The 17525-nt window shown below is 39.9% G+C and overlaps 1 protein-coding gene across 9 annotated transcripts in view; it reads right to left on the minus strand.

Annotated features, from left to right (window-relative positions):
* The window catches only part of ANKRD44 (ankyrin repeat domain 44), a 312052-nt gene that overhangs the window by 72877 nt on the left and 221650 nt on the right, over positions 1–17525 (minus strand). For 3 of the 9 annotated variants that reach the window (XM_027563489.1, XM_027563537.1, XM_027563527.1), the window contains exons 11-15: positions 9701–9783; positions 8462–8579; positions 6424–6492; positions 5110–5250; positions 3193–3276 (exon numbers count right to left, since the gene is read on the minus strand). In XM_027563489.1, coding sequence (XP_027419290.1) covers positions 3193–3276; positions 5110–5250; positions 6424–6492; positions 8462–8579; positions 9701–9783 — 495 coding nt within the window. The remainder of the gene's footprint in view (positions 1–3192; positions 3277–5109; positions 5251–6423; positions 6493–8461; positions 8580–9700; positions 9784–17525) is intronic. The other 6 variants (XM_027563518.1, XM_027563567.1, XM_027563556.1 and 3 more) reach the window with 3 other exon arrangements.

The following is a 17525-nucleotide window of genomic DNA, read 5'->3' on the forward strand; positions in this document are numbered from 1 at the left end:
CATCTTCCCAACCCAGGGATGGAACCCGGGTCTCCCAAATTGCAGGCAGATTCTTTACCTGCTGACCCACCAGGGAAGTCTAGGAACTAGAGGGAGGAACTTAGGAACTAGAGGATAATTAAATATTTTTCCCCTTTTCATCTTAAGGTACAGGACTGGCTTGTCATCAAGATTACTAAATAATAAGTTTTAGAGCTCTGTGTTCAAAAGATAAGTTCTCAGCATAGTAAAGAAGTAGTCAAGGCATTGCAAAGGTCTAAACCTCAAAAGAGGTGGGTTGATTTTTTAACCTTGCTATTGGAGACTCTGAGATAAAAAGGTTGGAAAATGAAAGTTTAAAAGAGTAAGAAAACAATAACAGAAAAGAACCTAAGAATAGCCAAAACAATAAAAAGACATAAGGACTGGGCCAACATTTAAAAAATATAAAAGATGAATTCAGTCACCACCTCTGAAGAAAGAGGCCGACACTGTACCACTAGGAATACAGACTAGAGTAAATGATAAATAATAAATTTTAAAAGCCTTTTCTGGCACAGTTGTAACTTTTCTGGGAAAAAAAAAATCTTTGCAATAGGTCAGAGGAAGGGGTGCGGTACTGCTTTTGCTGAAGAGCCGGGACACAAGGGGCGTGATGCGTCCTACTCAGGGCCTGCTGCAAACGGGACAGCCCTGCTGGTCAAAGAGGGAAGAGCGCCGCGATACGTCATTTATATCAGCTACATTTCTTGACACAGGGACAAACATGTCCTTTACAAGGCCAGGCTGGCTCAAATTCATACTGAAATCAAAATTGCAAGATTCTAAATAGAAGCTTGTATATTAAACAAGACCTCCCAATAGAAAATTTCTATAGTTTACTCAGAAACCTTAAAATGACATCATCTATCTTTCGGTATAAGGCAAAAGGAGTAAATAAGTCACACACAGAGACAGATATTAAAACAGACATTTTAATTTTTAGAAAACTTGATGAAAGAGAAACTTTTTTAACTAAATATCTACATGCCACATGGTTCATCCATAAAATGCTCTGTAATAAATCAAACTATTATTGGATACCTGATATATCATGCTGTATTCGGTGATTTGGACCTTAAAAGGAAGTCTTTTCTTTTTTTTAAATTTTCATAGTGAAATACCCATGGACTGAATCCCAGGTGTGACTCATTTTAAACTGAATTTGGCTCTTGAAATAAAATCCCTCAATAGGGATAGCTGTCTGTGGACACAAAATCCCCAGCTTCTGAAAGGATTATATTCTAAAAAATCAGTTGATAAATTTAACATGTAATTTGGAAAACACTGGGGATTATACCCAAAGAGCATTTAATGCAGAACATAGCTGAACTATAACTGTCAACTCTGCTGTGCTTAGTCACTCAGTCATGTTTGATTCTTTGTGACCCCATGGATCGTAGCCTACCAGGTTCCTCTGTCCATGGGAATTCTCCAGGCAAGAATACTGGAGTGGGTTGCCATGCCCTTCTCCAGGGAATCTACCCAACCCAAGGATCGAACCCAGGTCCCCCACATTGCAGGCAGATTCTTTACCGTCTAAGCCACTAGGGAAGCCCATAATTGGCAAAAGTACTATTAGAAATAACAACAGTATTATAGAATGTAAATATTCTCCACATTTTTCCTAAGGGAAATGAAATCCACTTTTAACTGGGAATGCTTGTCTTTTTTACCACCCAGGGCCCTGCTAAGTTGCTTCAGTCGTGTCCGACTCTGTGCAACCCCATAGACGGCAGCCCACCAGGCTCCGCCATCCCTGGGATTCTCCAGGCAAGAACACTGGAGTGGGTTGCCATTTCCTTCTCCAATGCATGAAAGAGAAAAGTGAAGGTGAAGTCGCTCAGTCGTATCCAACTCTTAGCGACCCCATGGACTGCAGCCTACCAGGCTCCTCCATCCATGGATTTTCCAGGCAAGAGCACTGGAGTGGGGTGCCATTGCCTTCTCTGCCCTGGACTAGTAATTATGGCACCTAAGCCACAAAATCAAGAGATGCACATTAGATCAAGGGTGTATTTGCACAAGGAAGTAGCCTTTTATCACATGAAAAAGCTCCCCAGTAGGCTGGTCCCCGCCTTCTCCTGCTTCTGCTCCATCCTTCTCCACCAGCTGGAAGAGGGCTGCTCTGGCCCAGCGCAAGCTTGCGTTTCACTGGAGAAGGAAGCATTTGCTGAGGTGGCTTAAAATTTTACAGTCTTTGAATATTATTACTTTAATTTTGGAATATTAGGGCAAAACTGTGGTCACTGTGTTCTACTTACAGCTTTGTTTCCTGTGCCCACCCCAGTCACAGACAAAGTTAAGTCCCTACAACCTGCACTGGGGCCTTGCATGTGAAGGACTGAGTGCAAACTCTTAGAGCACTACACCCACTGCTCTCACAGGGGCGGGACACACAATGTGGGCACTGGGCATTCACGTGTTCGTTCATTTAACAAAGAGTTGTTGACCGCCAGCTACGTGCCAGGCACTGCGCTCGGTACAGCACAACCTTCTCGCCACGACTTCCAGTCCAGGAAGGACTCTCAGAGGATGAAACATTAGAGCTTCCCAGATATCAACAGTCCTGGGTGCTGGCACTCACTTCATCACAGTAAGAGCTGAATCTCTGTCAAGACACCAGAAAGGGGCAGGCAGGATGAAGGGGACAGAGCAGCTGTCTGCAGGTGGGGAGGGTGCTATCTGAAGTCAATGAGAGTGTGTCAGAAAGGGAGGGGAGAGTACAACTGGTGTATTTCACACGGAAATCTCAAAACATGTATTTCTAGAATCTGCTAAATAGTCATCCCCAGGTCACAAAAGGAGAGCCTGAGGCCCTCAGAGGAGGCTTTAGTATGTCCCCTGAGGCACATGACACACGGAAGAATCAGAAATGATATTTTAGACATCTGGTTCTAAAAACTGCTGCCCAATCACAGTGATGATCGCTGCAACGGTTTCAATTTTAGAAAAAGTGTGTATCTTTAGAAGAGTATGTATCTGGTATGCAAACAGCCTATTTGAAGGATATATTAAAAGAACAGTTTCTTCTTTATCAAAGGCAAGCCCACATCACTTGCTCAAGACCCCAAGGGAGACCCCAGAATAGTAAAGCTGGCCCACGTGGCAACCTAGAGCAGCAGACAAAGCATCAGTAACCACACCTTGTGCTTAAGCTGAGAAGAAACTTACAATGCAGCTTCCTTTTCCTTCAGCTCTCTGGCTCTTTCAAGTTCTTCCGAATTTTCATGGGCGTTTCCTAAGATAATCTTACTTCTCAGCAAAGGGAAACAAGCAAAAAAAATTACAATTAGTGGCAAAGTTGCTAATGATTTTGGTACAATTTACATCTTAAGAATTGCCCCCCAACCCCAAAGAAGCAATCACTACTAATTTTTCATGGAGGATATACATGGTTCTCTTTAAGTCCATCCAGTAAATCTTTTCTCTCTTAAGGAATCAAGTTAAGAACATGGTATCCCTAAAACTTCCACTGAGGTATCAATGATTAAGGCAGCAATCATGCTGCCCACTCTTCCGTAAGTTTTCTAAACTCCCCAGGGAAAGAGAAAATGATTTAGCTTACAATTCCCTGACACCTACCACATTCCTTGCTGCCTCCTTGTCAGTTGAGCATCTCATTTATCCAGGAATGGGTTCCTAAGCACCCCTCATCTACCAGAGAAACTCTGCACCATCTAGGATTCCTATTCTAGGTTTTAATACATGAAGGATACTTATTCCCCATTCTATTCCAAGTGAATAGCACAGAGCCTGACACATAATGCATGTTCAATAAATGTTTGTTGAGTTAAGAACATGTGGCTGTGGGACCCTGAGGCTACATCAGACTTGCTAGTATCATATGAAGGAAAAAAAGAAGCAGTGTTTTCCAAACTGGAAATATGGATCATGATCTATGACTGAATTTTGAAATCAATTTAGTGGGTTGAAGTCAGTAGGTTTTTTTAATGAAATAAAAGATATCAAAATGCATCATACATAGCAAAAGTAAATAAGGTTTTATGAAATCTTTTTTCCATTTTCCATACATATATATAAAACATATATACATGAGTCTGTATATTAGATCGTGATGTAAAGTGAGTGTCAGTCACTCAGTTGTGTCTGATTCTTTGTGACCCTGTGGACTTTGGCCCACCAGGCTCCTCTGTCCATGGGTTTTCCCAGGCAAGAATATTGGAGTGAGTAGCCATTCCCTTTTCCATGGAATCTTCCCAATCCAGGACCTGAACCCGTTTCCTGCGTTGCAGGTGGATTCTTTCTTTACCTTCTGAGCCACCAGGGAAGCCTGGTGTGTAGGTAATTATCTAGTATGTTTGAAAGCCATTGCTCTACAAGAAAGGGAGTTAGCACTAACCATATAACTCAACACATCCATATAACTCAACAGTTCTCTGAACAGGATCACCAAAAAGTATTCCTATGAAGGAGCGCCTGATCCTCAAGTCTTTGAGAACGATATCATAAGCTGTGGGCATCTCTCCCACCTTTTCCCCTAGAACTGGTTCATTTATTTTTGCTTTCCATTCCAAGCCATCTAGTATCCAAACATGATCTAACTTCCTGTCTTCTAGCTTCCGAAAGAGCATTCATGCCCACGTTTGAAAAATGTCTATTTTTAAAATACTTATTTTTGAAAATAAAATACTGATGCTGTATTTGAAGATCACTGGGATTATGCATAGGTGGATATTTTTTACATATGACATCTTTATTAGCAAATGTAAGTTTTACAGCAAATGAAGCATGTAAGTGATGATGATGAAAACCACAGTATACGACAAAATAAATTATGACAGATTTTGAGTGAACTGAAAACCTGAACTTGACAGCTCCACTTGGCATTCAATGCAAAGAACAGAGAGGAGATGCAATTGTGCAGTGACATGTACTAATCAAATGTAAAGAGAGCAGAATGGGAAACCCGGGGTTAGGGAGGAACCAATTCAAACTCCCTCGAGTCTGGATAAGAGGGGATTCTTCATTCACAGTCTCGGTGAGGCAGTATGAAGAAAACTCAACAAGCCCTCCCTCTACCATCTCCCCCCTTCCCATCCCCGAAGAAACAGGACAAGGCTGTTTTACTTTCTATCCATGTCTGATGCAGCAGCATAGTGCAAAGCGGTGCGGCCCCAGTCATCAGTCTCATTCACACTGGCCCCTGTGGTCACTAATGTCTCAATACAGTGGAAATGACAATTTGCAGCTGCATAGTGCAGAGGAGTCCTGAAAAACAAACAGCAATTTATTATATCATTCAGTCTGAAAAACAGATCCCTATCATCAGCACCAGCACAGACAGCAGTATTTGTAGGGGTGTGGAAAGATCTTTGGAGGCCAAGACATACGCCTTTCTCCAGCATATCTTATATGTTAGAACGAAGACTGCAAAGATGGGGGCTTAGACAGGCCATCTCCTTTCTTTCCATCCCAAGTGCGTATCCTGGTTCCCATCTACATGACTGCTCATGACTGCTCCTCTGGGCTCTTGCAATACCATCCCGACTGACCTCCTTTGCCCTAACCCAAGCTCCATGTAACTTTCAGCTGTCATGAATGAAGAACTGGATTTTCTAAAGTCCAATACCTACGTATATAATCCTGTACCAAAACCTTCAGTTCTCCCCAGTGAACAAAGCCTTGATTTTTTAGTTTGAAATTGAAGACCTTCCCAAGCTGGCCTTGGTCTATCTTTATAAAGTATCTCTCTTTCCAAAATGCTGTTTCCAAACAGATTAAACTGAGGTTTTTTTGATCATGTCCTCATTTCCTCTATCTTCCTCATGTTGTTTACTGGTACTGGTTCCCTGTACCAGCTAGTACTACAGCATGACTTAGCTTTGCAAAGGACAAGCAAGAAAAGTTCTAAACCATCCCAATAACCAGAGGGATTATGGGTGGTATGTATGTGAGTGTGTGTATATCATGTTTAAAATGTGTCTAAAGATTTATCCCAAAATGAAATGTTCAATAAATATAATAAAGAGCTCCAGATCTTGTGACCAAATTCTGTCCTGGAAGGGCTACAGTGTTCTACTTTGCGATACAGAGAATTTTCTCAACTATATCCATGTGGAGGATTACATATTTTATATATGTAAATATTTTTATATAGTATCTATAAAGTATGCAATCTCCCTCATGGATATAGTTATTTATATTGGAAGGAGCAGAACAATTGGCACTTCTAAACAGAAGCTGGGAAAGGAGACCCTTTCCTTGTGGCCTGTGCCTGCTTTGCTGGTGTTTCACTTTGCTATAAAAAGGGATTTCCTTCTGAGGATGGAATCTCCCCAGCTAGCTTCCCTGTTTACCATTTCAACATAACATGATTTCCAGATGGACTGCTCCCCACTCCTTTTATTTAGGCACTTGAAGCAGAGTTCCCTGTTTACATACCTCCCACACTTGTCCTTTTTATGGAAATCTGCTCCACTGCTTTGCAAGAGTTTTATACATTCCACATTACTAGAAAGACAGGGAAAGCATTGTTAAGATGGTAGAGGTCAATTGCTGGGCTGTCTTCAGAAAGAGCTCTTTTCTACAGAGTGTATGCACAGATGAAATGAGGACACTAACTTTAAATTCTGCTAACACAAAAGCAACCTAACACATTAGAGTAATGCCATATCATCAGGATCTAAAGTTCCTACAATTCCTTTTTCAAAGCTAATAAATCAATGCATTAAAGAGCCTGATGGAACATTTTCAATTCCATGACTAAAGAATTTAATGATTATTACATGATGAAACGTTTCAGTGATGGTTTCATCATTTATGCTAAAATTCTCTTTCAAAACCATCAAGAGTTTATGAAACAACTCCTTAAACCTATAATAATTTCATGTCACTTTTAAACAATGAGCCAGAATGGATGAGCATTACCTTTTATCACAGCAGAATGAATTCACTATAACCATTTTCGACCCAGACTCTCCTTAACGGAAAATAAACCAGCTGCATTTCCCTGTCTTGGTAATCTAGGTAAATGAATGTGTAGAACCAAGGCCGAAAATGATGTAATGGAGCGTAGTGATCTTCCAGCTTCTTTGTCATTTGCAGAAGCAATAAATCATGTTTAGTAGAGAGAAAAGGACCCATTGAAGTGAATTTTCCTTGAAGGGCATAGAGCTAAATATTAATCCTAATAGGAGTTTCAGACATGAATCCAGAACGGTTTGTTGCCACTTTCTGTACAGGTCTGATATTTTTCAAAATGGGGGCATAAAAGGAGACATTCATCTATCATTGTTCCAAACTTGGGATGCTAAGAAGTGGCCTAGGATTTACTACTTTATTATCATTTAAATAAGAAAGATGATCTCATTAATGAAAAGTATAAGCAGGGCTGTCCCTGCCCCATATCCTCCCTTTACAGTCACCTTTCTCAGAGAACTACTTAAATCATAAAACTGGAAAACTTTCTGAGACCATTATGTGTATAACGTCAATTGATATAAAACACCTGTCTCTTCCTGAATGAAGCCAAAGGATCACAGGCAAACAGATCCATGTTGTATGGATCAGGAAGCTCATATGATGGAGGGATGAGGATAAGGAGGTTACTTAAAAAAAAAAAATACCAAAATTATGAAAATAAAACTAAATACAAGACTTTGGAAGGGACCTATACAAATAAGGGGTCCTAACGCTTCACAGTCAATCCACCTCTGTTAAATAGGTAATGCCTTTGGTCATACACAGATTATACATGGAGCACTGCTGTTCCCTAAGACTAGGAAAATGATTAAGAACCAACACCATACCCAAACAAGGCCATCTGAGGGGAGCCATGTTTGGTCAATGCATGGTCATTTATCAACAAAAAATGATCATAGTCTTAATCTAACCACTGATATGAAAAAGAGTATCTCATGAAAAATTCTCTTTACAACTTAAAAAAATAGGCAAGGATTAAATTACTTCTTGCTTATCCTTTGAGTTTTCTGGACTTTTGCTCACATTTAATCATTATTAGAACTTAAAAAATAAGTTTTGAAATAGGACTAAAATATCTTTAAATGAACATGAATTAACTCAACTTTGGATTTCCTTGATCATTAACTCTCCTTCTAGTAACAAAAGACAAAAACTTAGGAACAAATCTCAAATTACTTTCTTTTGGTGGAAGAGGTACCAAGTAGTTACATATTCTGTAGGCTACAGACCTACAATTTAAAATAAGAAAAAAGAGAGAGAGAGAGAAAAGAAAACAAGAGAAAAAATATTTCCTATATGAGATGGGCTAATGATGTTTCTTTGGAAAAACAAACACATGAGCAATCTGGAAATTCAACGTACGATACTTGATATTGGTAGAAACACTTCTTATCCATTTTATTAAAGAGGTTGCCTCTGATTCACAGACGACTTAAGTCAGTTAAGATGCACTGGTAATTAGGCCATGAGAAAACAACTAAAATTGTTAACTACTCACCCTCCTGCAGCAGCAGCATGAAGGCACGTTCTTCCAAATTTATCTGGGGTGTCTATTTCAAAGCCTGCAGACAGCACGTGCTCATTACTAAACAAGGATACTATGCTATACTTTTGTCCTAGTTAAACCACAAGAAACATTGCAGAGACAGAAAAATCAGTTAGTAGAAAAACCAGAACGCAAGCCATTGTAGTCAGAAAGAGGTTGTCATGGAAACGAATGGTAACTGCTCAAGCTTGGCAATTTTATAGGAAGAACCGTGAAGTCAAGAAGAATTTACTTTCACAATCAGCCCTGGGTGAACTGCAGCCTCATATTTCAATCCCAGGATAAAAATTTATGAAACCAATTTGAGATAAGTAGGGCAATAGACAGGCAGACAGAACACATGGAGAAAACATGGAAGGCAAAGGAGTAATCGTAACATGCTAGAAGAGATATTTTCTTAAGCGTATTATTAGCTTACAGTTGGTGTAAGATTTGGGAAACGTGCTTTCATGCAGGGGTTATTTTTAAACATGCCAAAAGCAGCGAAAGCAGAATCAACCATAAGTAAAGAACTTAAAGGAATAAAAAAAGCCTCTGGGATATCTGTTGAATTAATTCATAAACAATCTTTGCCTTGCAGATCTCTATCACCTTTGAAAGCCAGGAACTTCTTAATACATGGAGGTTGTCAGAATCATTGATAAGAAAGATTAGCAAAGCTCCAAACCAGAAAGAATTTCTTGGTTCCAAATAGGCCCGCATTAAAAAAATAAAAATAAAACCTAGTTGGAGGGATATCAACCAGAGCGATTTTTCAGAGCCCACTGAGTGGGATGGCAATTTAACATTTCTACTATTAAAAGGTAGGGGATTTGGCCTTTTTTCTTTGTTGAAGAATATGAAATGTTACATCACCAATTTAAGCCTCAAAGATGTCTTCTCCTCCTACGACAAACTTCCTGTAAGCTATGGCCATCCCTACCTGCCTCTCACTCTGGATCACCGGAGTTCTAACTTGATAAACAGACAAGACTGTCACTCCGGGGCAGAATACTGACGTTCAAACCATTTCAACACCACGAGCTGCTGGAAGCTGTCACATGCAGGCAGCTGTGGACACAGCTCATCCTGCCAGTCAGATCATGAATGACATGAAGCACAGGCAGCCACTCACTCTGACCAGACACCTGAAGCTACACGGCTCATTTACAGGACAGATTAAGCGTCATCTGTGGTAATGGAGTTACTTACCCGATGACAGTAACTTTCTGCAGCAGTCAGAGTGAGCATTGAGGGCAGCTAAATGTAAGGGGAACATGCTATGGATTCCACACCTGAGGAAGGAAAAAACAGAGCAGCTGATGATTATAGATCTCCTGATACACACAGAAGGGGGTGACCTTTCTAGAAGGTCTCTGATGAAAATTAAATCTATGAGACCTGGCTTGGGGACTCCTGGCTGAAATAATTATGCAATCATTTCTACTTTAAAATAATAAAATCCTGGACTTAAACCACAGTGAAAAATCCCACAACAATAGAAAAACATATTTTTAAAGAAAACATTTCACATAAACAGTGACTCAGCATTTAACATTAATTTCTCTCTTATTCTTTCAGCTTAGCAATTTTATGTATCATTCATATTCATGCATTCATCTATTCAACACTTTATAACCACTAGATACTTTGCTAAGTGCTGGAGAAAACAAGACAAGAAGCTGACGAATTCTCAACTTTGAAAAGCAACCTGTTTTATTCCTTGAGTTGATAAACAAATATTTATTGTTGACCTACTATGTGTTATCTCTTTGCTAAGAGTTAGTAATGGCTGTATTATTAGAAATAAAATTTTGGATGAGAATAAAAACTAATGCTTACCTTTGACAAGTGAAACTTCATCTTTCTGGTAGCCTTTTATAGTGCACATTTACCCATATAAGAAAACCAGTCACGAAATAGTTAACTTTAACCTTACATATATTTCATAAATCTAGCATATTTTCCCTAACAGTAGTACAGAAAGAATCCAGAATAGGACTTCTTAGACTGACCCCTACCATAACATAGTCCCTGGAACAATCCTCTGAGGGACAGGCAGCCTTCTGACAGCAGTGCTTTCTGCCCTTATAATTAAAGCCTCCTCCTCTTGCCCATCACTCTCCTCAAACAAGGACCCAAAGTCAAAGTCCTGTGCTGACTCATAATTCAAAACATACAGCATCATCAGGCAGTTCCTGTGTACTTAAAAGTATGTTAGTGATCTTGCCTCATAATATCTCATTTCATTCAGACAATATATTTCAGATTTTTTAAATCCACAGCATAACATAAGGAGTACAGTTTGTCTATATTTATACCTGCAACATAAGTCATCTAAGTTTCTTCCCTGGCACAAAGTGGCCCATTTCCACATTCTATATTGAATAAAAAACACATATGACTTGAATTTGCTAAGCTTCAGATACATGAATTTTATTTTCTACATAGAAAGTTATGACGTGCATGAATTTGTGAAAGTATATATATGTTCAGATAATTCATGGTATTTGGCGTTCTGCAAAATCTGAGTCTGCCAGCAATTAACTACCTCTCTCTTTTCATGAAAACTTCTATTTATTGATGTTTTTGTTCAGTCTTCCCTCTGTTCATTTTCCTTTCCCTATATGGAGATTTCCAACCCAGTGTATATAATAGCTGGCATCCATCAAGGGATGCAATTTGCCCGTCTTCTGGGCAGTGTCTTGTGGAGGAGAACTGCTTGTAATTGCCTCTCTCATCATTTACAAAAAAAAAAATTTCTGAAAAGCAATTGCATCAGTGACAACCTTGATGCTCACGAAAAGGAAGGAGGAGTTGGGGGATGGGAAAGAAGCTTTTTATTTGTGCTATTTATATTGTTCCCTTCTGATGCCAATGAAACATACTAATTTTTTTAATGTATAACCTATTTTAAAAGGTCTTTACTAAATGGAACTTAAAGCTAATAAGATTTTACCTAACCATTTTATCTGTTTTGAGGAGTTAAGGCAAAAATCTATGATTAAACATTGCTGGATGCTTGCAAGAAGAAAATGGATAGAACATTTTCTAGAATTATTGTGAATTCCTGTAAGAACATGACTAAACTAAGGAGTGGATTTTTAAAGATTTCTTTGAGTCTTCCTCATTCTTTATATGTATGTGTATGTGTGTGTAAAAATATAAATATTTTAATGAATCAACATACATACATAACTATACACATAATATTTATGATATAGTTTATATAGGTACATAAAATAGTTACCTTTATATTAAACAATACAAGCAAATGACTTAGGGAAAATAGTATCAAACTATAATAAAACAATTAAGAAAAACATAAAAAGTATAAAAGTTTAATAGACTCAGTGTTATAACATATTCTATAAACATCACTATTAATACTTCTAACCAAACTTAACATTTAACACCATTGCCTTTAGATAATTCACCACACTCTATATTAGCTAATAATTTCATTTTTTTTCTGCGGCTACTTAAAAAACTGAGAAGGCAAGGAAGGCAGAACTCTAAAAGGCCTAGGAAAAATTCTCTTTGATAAAATCCACAAACAATAAATGCTGAAGAGGGTGTGGAGAAAAGGGAGCCCTCTTGCACTGTTGGTGGGAAATGTAAATTGATATAGCCACTACGGAAGACAGTATGGAGATTCCTTAAAAAAACTAGGAATAAAACTACCATAAAATGAAAATGAATGAAGTCGCTCAGTCGTGTCCGACTCTTTGTGATCCCATGGGCAGTAGCCTGCACCAGGCTCCTCCGTCTATGGGATTTTCTAGGCAAGAGTACTGGAGTGGGTTGCCATTTCCTTCTCCAGGGAATCTTCCCGACCCAGGGATCAAACCCAGGTCTCCCGGATTGTAGACAGATGTTTTACCATCTGAGCCACCAGGGAAGTCCTAAAACTACCATATGACCCAGCAATCCCACTACTAGGCATACACCCTGAGGAAACCAAAATTGAAAAGACACGTGTACCCCAATGTTCACTGCAGCACTATTTACAATAGCTAGGACATGGAAGCCACCTAGATGTCCATCAACAAATGAATAGATAAAAAGGTGAGGTACATATATACAAGGGAATATTACTCAACCATAAAAATGAACACATTTGAGTCAGTCCTAATGAGGTGGATAAATCTAGACCTTTTATACAGAGTGAAGTAAATCAATGAGAGAAACAAATACCGTATGCTGCTAAGTCACTTCAGTCGAGTCCAACTCTGTGCGACCCCATAGACGGCAGCCCACCAGGCTCCACCATCCCTGGGATTCTCCAGGCAAGAACACTGGAGTGGGTTGCTATTTCCTTCTCCAATGCATGAAAGTGAAAAGTGAAAGGGAAGTCGCTCAGTTGTGTCCAACTCTTAGCGACCCCATGGACTGCAGCCTACCAGGCTCCTCCGTCCGTGGGATTTTCCAGGCAAGAGTACTATTAACGCATATATATGGAATCTAGGAAGATGGTACCGATGAACCTATTTTCAGGGCAGCAATGGAGATGCAGACACAGAGAACAGACTTATGGACACGGGTGGGGTCGGGGGGATGGTGATGGTGGGACAAACAGACAGAGTAGCATGGAAACATGTACACTACCATATGTAAAACAACCAACGGGAATTTGCTATATGACTCAGGGAACTCAAACCAGGGCTCTGTAATAACCTAGAGGGGTGGGGAGGAGTGGGAGGTGGGAGGGAGGTTCAAGAGGGAGGGACATATGTATACCAGTGGCTGATTCATGTTGATGTATGGCAGAAACCAACACAGTACTATAAACCGATTATCCTTCAGTTAAAAATAAGTTTTAAAAAACATAAGCAACAAGGATCTACTGTATAGCACAGGGAACTATATTCAACCTATAATGGAAAAATTCTGAAAATATATATATATAACTGAATCACTCTGATGTATACCAAAAGCATGGTAAGTCAACTCTACTTCAATACATTTTTTTTAAATGAAAAAATATCCTCTTTGATATATTCCATAGTTAACAAAAAGTTACTACCTCAGTGTAGGAAATACATGACTCTAGACTCAGGTACTAGTACTGGTATTCAAATGAATATGATGTGCCAGTTCAAATAGAAAAACTAAGTATCAGGTGAAAATGGCAAGAAAATAAAAATAGAACTCAGGATTTCTGAATCACTTCAGAAATGATTCATGCATTACAAATAAAATTTCTCCTTTATTGCTATGAAATAAGACTGCTTATAAAGAAAGGATCCTAAAACCTTTAGCAGGAAACTTAGGATTTGACTGTCCTAGTCAAACGAGAAACATCGCTCTGACTTCATCAGGTATACATCAAAGAAGATGAAGAAATAAAGACGTCAGATAACACTAAACTTAACAGTGCATAAATTACAGGAAAGGGAAGACAATTCCAGTTAATCTGCTACATTTATTTGACCAGTCATAAAATTAATGGAACACATTTGTATTAGCTATTTCTAATTTAGCTGTTAGCTGGGGTCTCCTACCCAGTTATTTCAGAATAAATGAGGCCAGAATAAATTGCACAGAGCCATCAGAGGTGAGGACAGGGCCTTTGCACCATTAGAATATCAGTTTTTTTAAGTTTTCCCCTTGGCTCAAGAGGACATGGCTGTCCCTTTCCATATCCAGTCCTTTCTAGAACTTCCCTTAGGCCATGTGTTTAAAAAAACACTGTGGTTAAGGTGACAAGGTGAGAACCTTTGGGTTTCAGTCCTAACTTTTCCATGTGCTAGATATTTGGACTTTGGAAAGTACATAATGGCTCCCTCACCTGGAAAACAAAGATAATAAAGCTGTCAATCTTACAGAGCAATTGGAAGGACTACTTGAGATAATGAACATAAAGTGTTAAATAGAATATCTGACCCATGGTTCCCTTGCCATTATTATTAGCTTAGCTGGATAATCAGCAGTCTGTGAGTTTTGAGGTTGTAATAAGGTTGTACTTCCTTAAAAGCTAAGAATGAAGTGTGACCAACTAGCATTTCTGTTCTCTTTCTGTGTTTCAAAATTCTTGCAGATGAACCTATTTGCAGTGCAGGAATGAGATGCAGACGTAGAGAATGGACATGTGCAGGTGGTGGGGGAGAGGGGGGATCAACTGAGAGGGGATTGACATATATACACTGCTATGTGTGAAATACACAGCTAGTGGGAACCTGCTGTGTAGTGCAGGGACATCAGCTTGGTGCTCTGTGGTGACTTCGATGGATGGGCCTGGGGATCGGGGCGGGGGCGGGGTGGGAGGTCCAAGAGGGAAGTGGTATACTTTCACACGTAGGTGATTCACTTCATTGCACAGCAGAAACTAACATAACACTGTAAAGCAGCTATATCCCATTTAAAAAAATCCTTTACAACACTCATCTCTCAACTCTCCCAGGAAAGGTGGGATTGGTTTAGTTTAACCCACCAGGTGGGTGAGACAAAAATGTTGATGATTTTTGATCATCAAATGATTTTATGATACTTAGTCAAGTGATCAATATTAGTCATTTCAGTTGTGTCCAACTCTTTGTGACCCCATGGACTGTAGTCCACCAGGCTCCTCTGTCCATGGGGATTCTCCAGGCAAGAACACTGGAGTGGGTAGCCATTCCCTTCTCCAGGGGATCTTTCTGACCCAGGGGTCGAACTCAGATCTCCTGCATTTCAGGCAGATGCTTTACCATCTGAGCCACCAGGGAAGCCCAAGTCAAGTGATCAAACTATTAAATAAATTTCTTACTAAACATCATGAGAAACGCTGGACTGGAAGAAACACAAGCTGGAATCAAGATTGCCGGGAGAAATATCAATAACCTCAGATATGCAGATGACACCACCCTTATGGCAGAAAGTGAAGAGGAACTAAAAAGCCTCTTGATGAAAGTGAAAGTGGAGAGTGAAAAAGTTGGCTTAAAGCTCAACATTCAGAAAACGAAGATCATGGCATCCGGTCCCATCACTTCATGGGAAATAGATGGGGAAACAGTGGAAACAGTGTCAGACTTTATTTTTCTGGGCTGCAAAATCACTGCAGATGGTGACTGCAGCCATGAAATTAAAAGACGCTTACTTTTTGAAAGGAAAGTTATGACCAACATAGATAGCATATTCAAAAGCAGAGATATTACTTTGCCAACAAAGGTTCGTCTAGTCAAGGCTATGGTTTTTCCTGTGGTCATGTATGGATGTGAGAGTTGGATTGTGAAGAAGGCTGAGTGCCAAAGAATTGATGCTTTTGAACTGTGGTGTTGGAGAAGACTCTTGAGAGTCCCTTGGACTGCGAGGAGATCCAACCAGTCCATTCTGAAGGAGATCAGCCCTGGGATTTCTTTGGAAGGAATGATGCTAAAGCTGAAACTCCAGTACTTTGGCCACCTCATGCGAAGAGCTGACTCATTGGAAAAGACTCTGATGCTGGGAGGGATTGGGGGCAAGAGGAGAAGGGGACGACAGAGGATGAGATGGCTGGATAGCATCACTGACTCGATGGACGTGAGTCTGAGTGAACTCCGGGAGTTTGTGATGGACAGGGAGGCCTGGCGTGCTGCAATTCATGGGGTCACAAAGAGTCGGACACGACTGAGCGACTGATCTGATCTGATCTGATCTGATGTCGTTCGAAGTGTTTATCATGCACCACTAAGTTACAGGCACTTGGCCTAACTGACAAAAATGAAGCCTGGTCCTTGCTATTTACAACCTGCAGACATTTTCAGGGGTTCCTTTTGAATCAAAGCCCAAATACTCTAACATGGCTACAAAGCCCCTACTGCTTAAACCTAGATGTGTTCTTAGGATCTTTAAACTTCTGTCCATTCCTCTTGGAAGAGCCCTGGGTTTTCACATGCAGGCCTTTCTCCTGAAACTCTTACAACTCAAACTCTTCTGTTTCTCACGGTATTTCTCAAACTAGTCAGTACATCTCTGGGGATTGCTGGAATATCTTTGGGCTTTTAAGAACTCTCTGTGACAATTTTATATTGTCTTTCCCTTTTGGTGAAAGCATATTTTAGTGCATCTAAAAGGCCACCTTATCACCACACACCTCTGCCAAATTCCAGCACTGACATTTGTATGATACTTAGGATGACAGCTGTGCTGTGTAGTACTACTTTAATTGGCAGGAGCCAGTGAGAATAAAGGTGGACTTAATAGAAAACGAAACGTCTGAATCTAGGAAGGGCAATGATAATGTAGCACACTGAGCCTCCTGTATGCACAGAATCTGGCAATAGTTTGAGTAAAGGTTTCTGTGCCATGTGACAGGTCCACTGCCCACCACTTTAAGTCACTGCAAAACCTCCACTTCCATAGTTATGTACTGGATCCAAAAAACTCAGCATTTTAGTCGCTAGGACCACAATTACAAGCAAAATGCTAAGTATCACATCATCCATTACATGGAGAGGCAGCAAGTCTCCTGCCTAGGAGCTTAGGCTCCAGATCCAGGTGGTCAAGGATGGTGTCCTATTTCCATCCACCACTCTGTGACCTCAGAAAGCTACCTAAACCTCTTTTACTTCACCTGTAAGATGGGCATAATCACAGCACTTACCCCATGGGGTTCTTGGGACAGTTAAATGTAACCTCCCAGAGTGGGGCCTAGCAGAACTCATGAGCATTTGTTACTATTGTCCTGTGCAGTTCTGGTGAACGCTGTGGGTCTCTTTTTGTATGTATTTTGTAATTTTTATAAATTTATTGCTATATGAGAGTCAAAAGCCTAGGGAGTCTCTATTTAGTCTTATGTTTATACATATTCAAACATTTTAATAAAAATAATCTAAGCAGATGCTTAGGACCTTAAAGACTTTCAGTTACATAACTAATTGCTACTTGTCGTACGAGGTAACCATCCCTCTTCTGGGAAGCTTTGCTGCTCCTGCTACATCCCATATATGTTCTCCTGTACTCCAGTGGCACCTGGCAGTTGTTCTGCCATCAAACTTAGCATGCATGATTGTCACTGCCTATTTAGTTCTTGCCCTGGAGAAGGAAATGCAATCCAATCCAGTATTCTTGCCTGAAG

Source organism: Bos indicus x Bos taurus, chromosome 2 (genome assembly GCF_003369695.1).
Source record: "Bos indicus x Bos taurus breed Angus x Brahman F1 hybrid chromosome 2, Bos_hybrid_MaternalHap_v2.0, whole genome shotgun sequence".
NCBI lineage: Eukaryota > Metazoa > Chordata > Mammalia > Artiodactyla > Bovidae > Bos > Bos indicus x Bos taurus.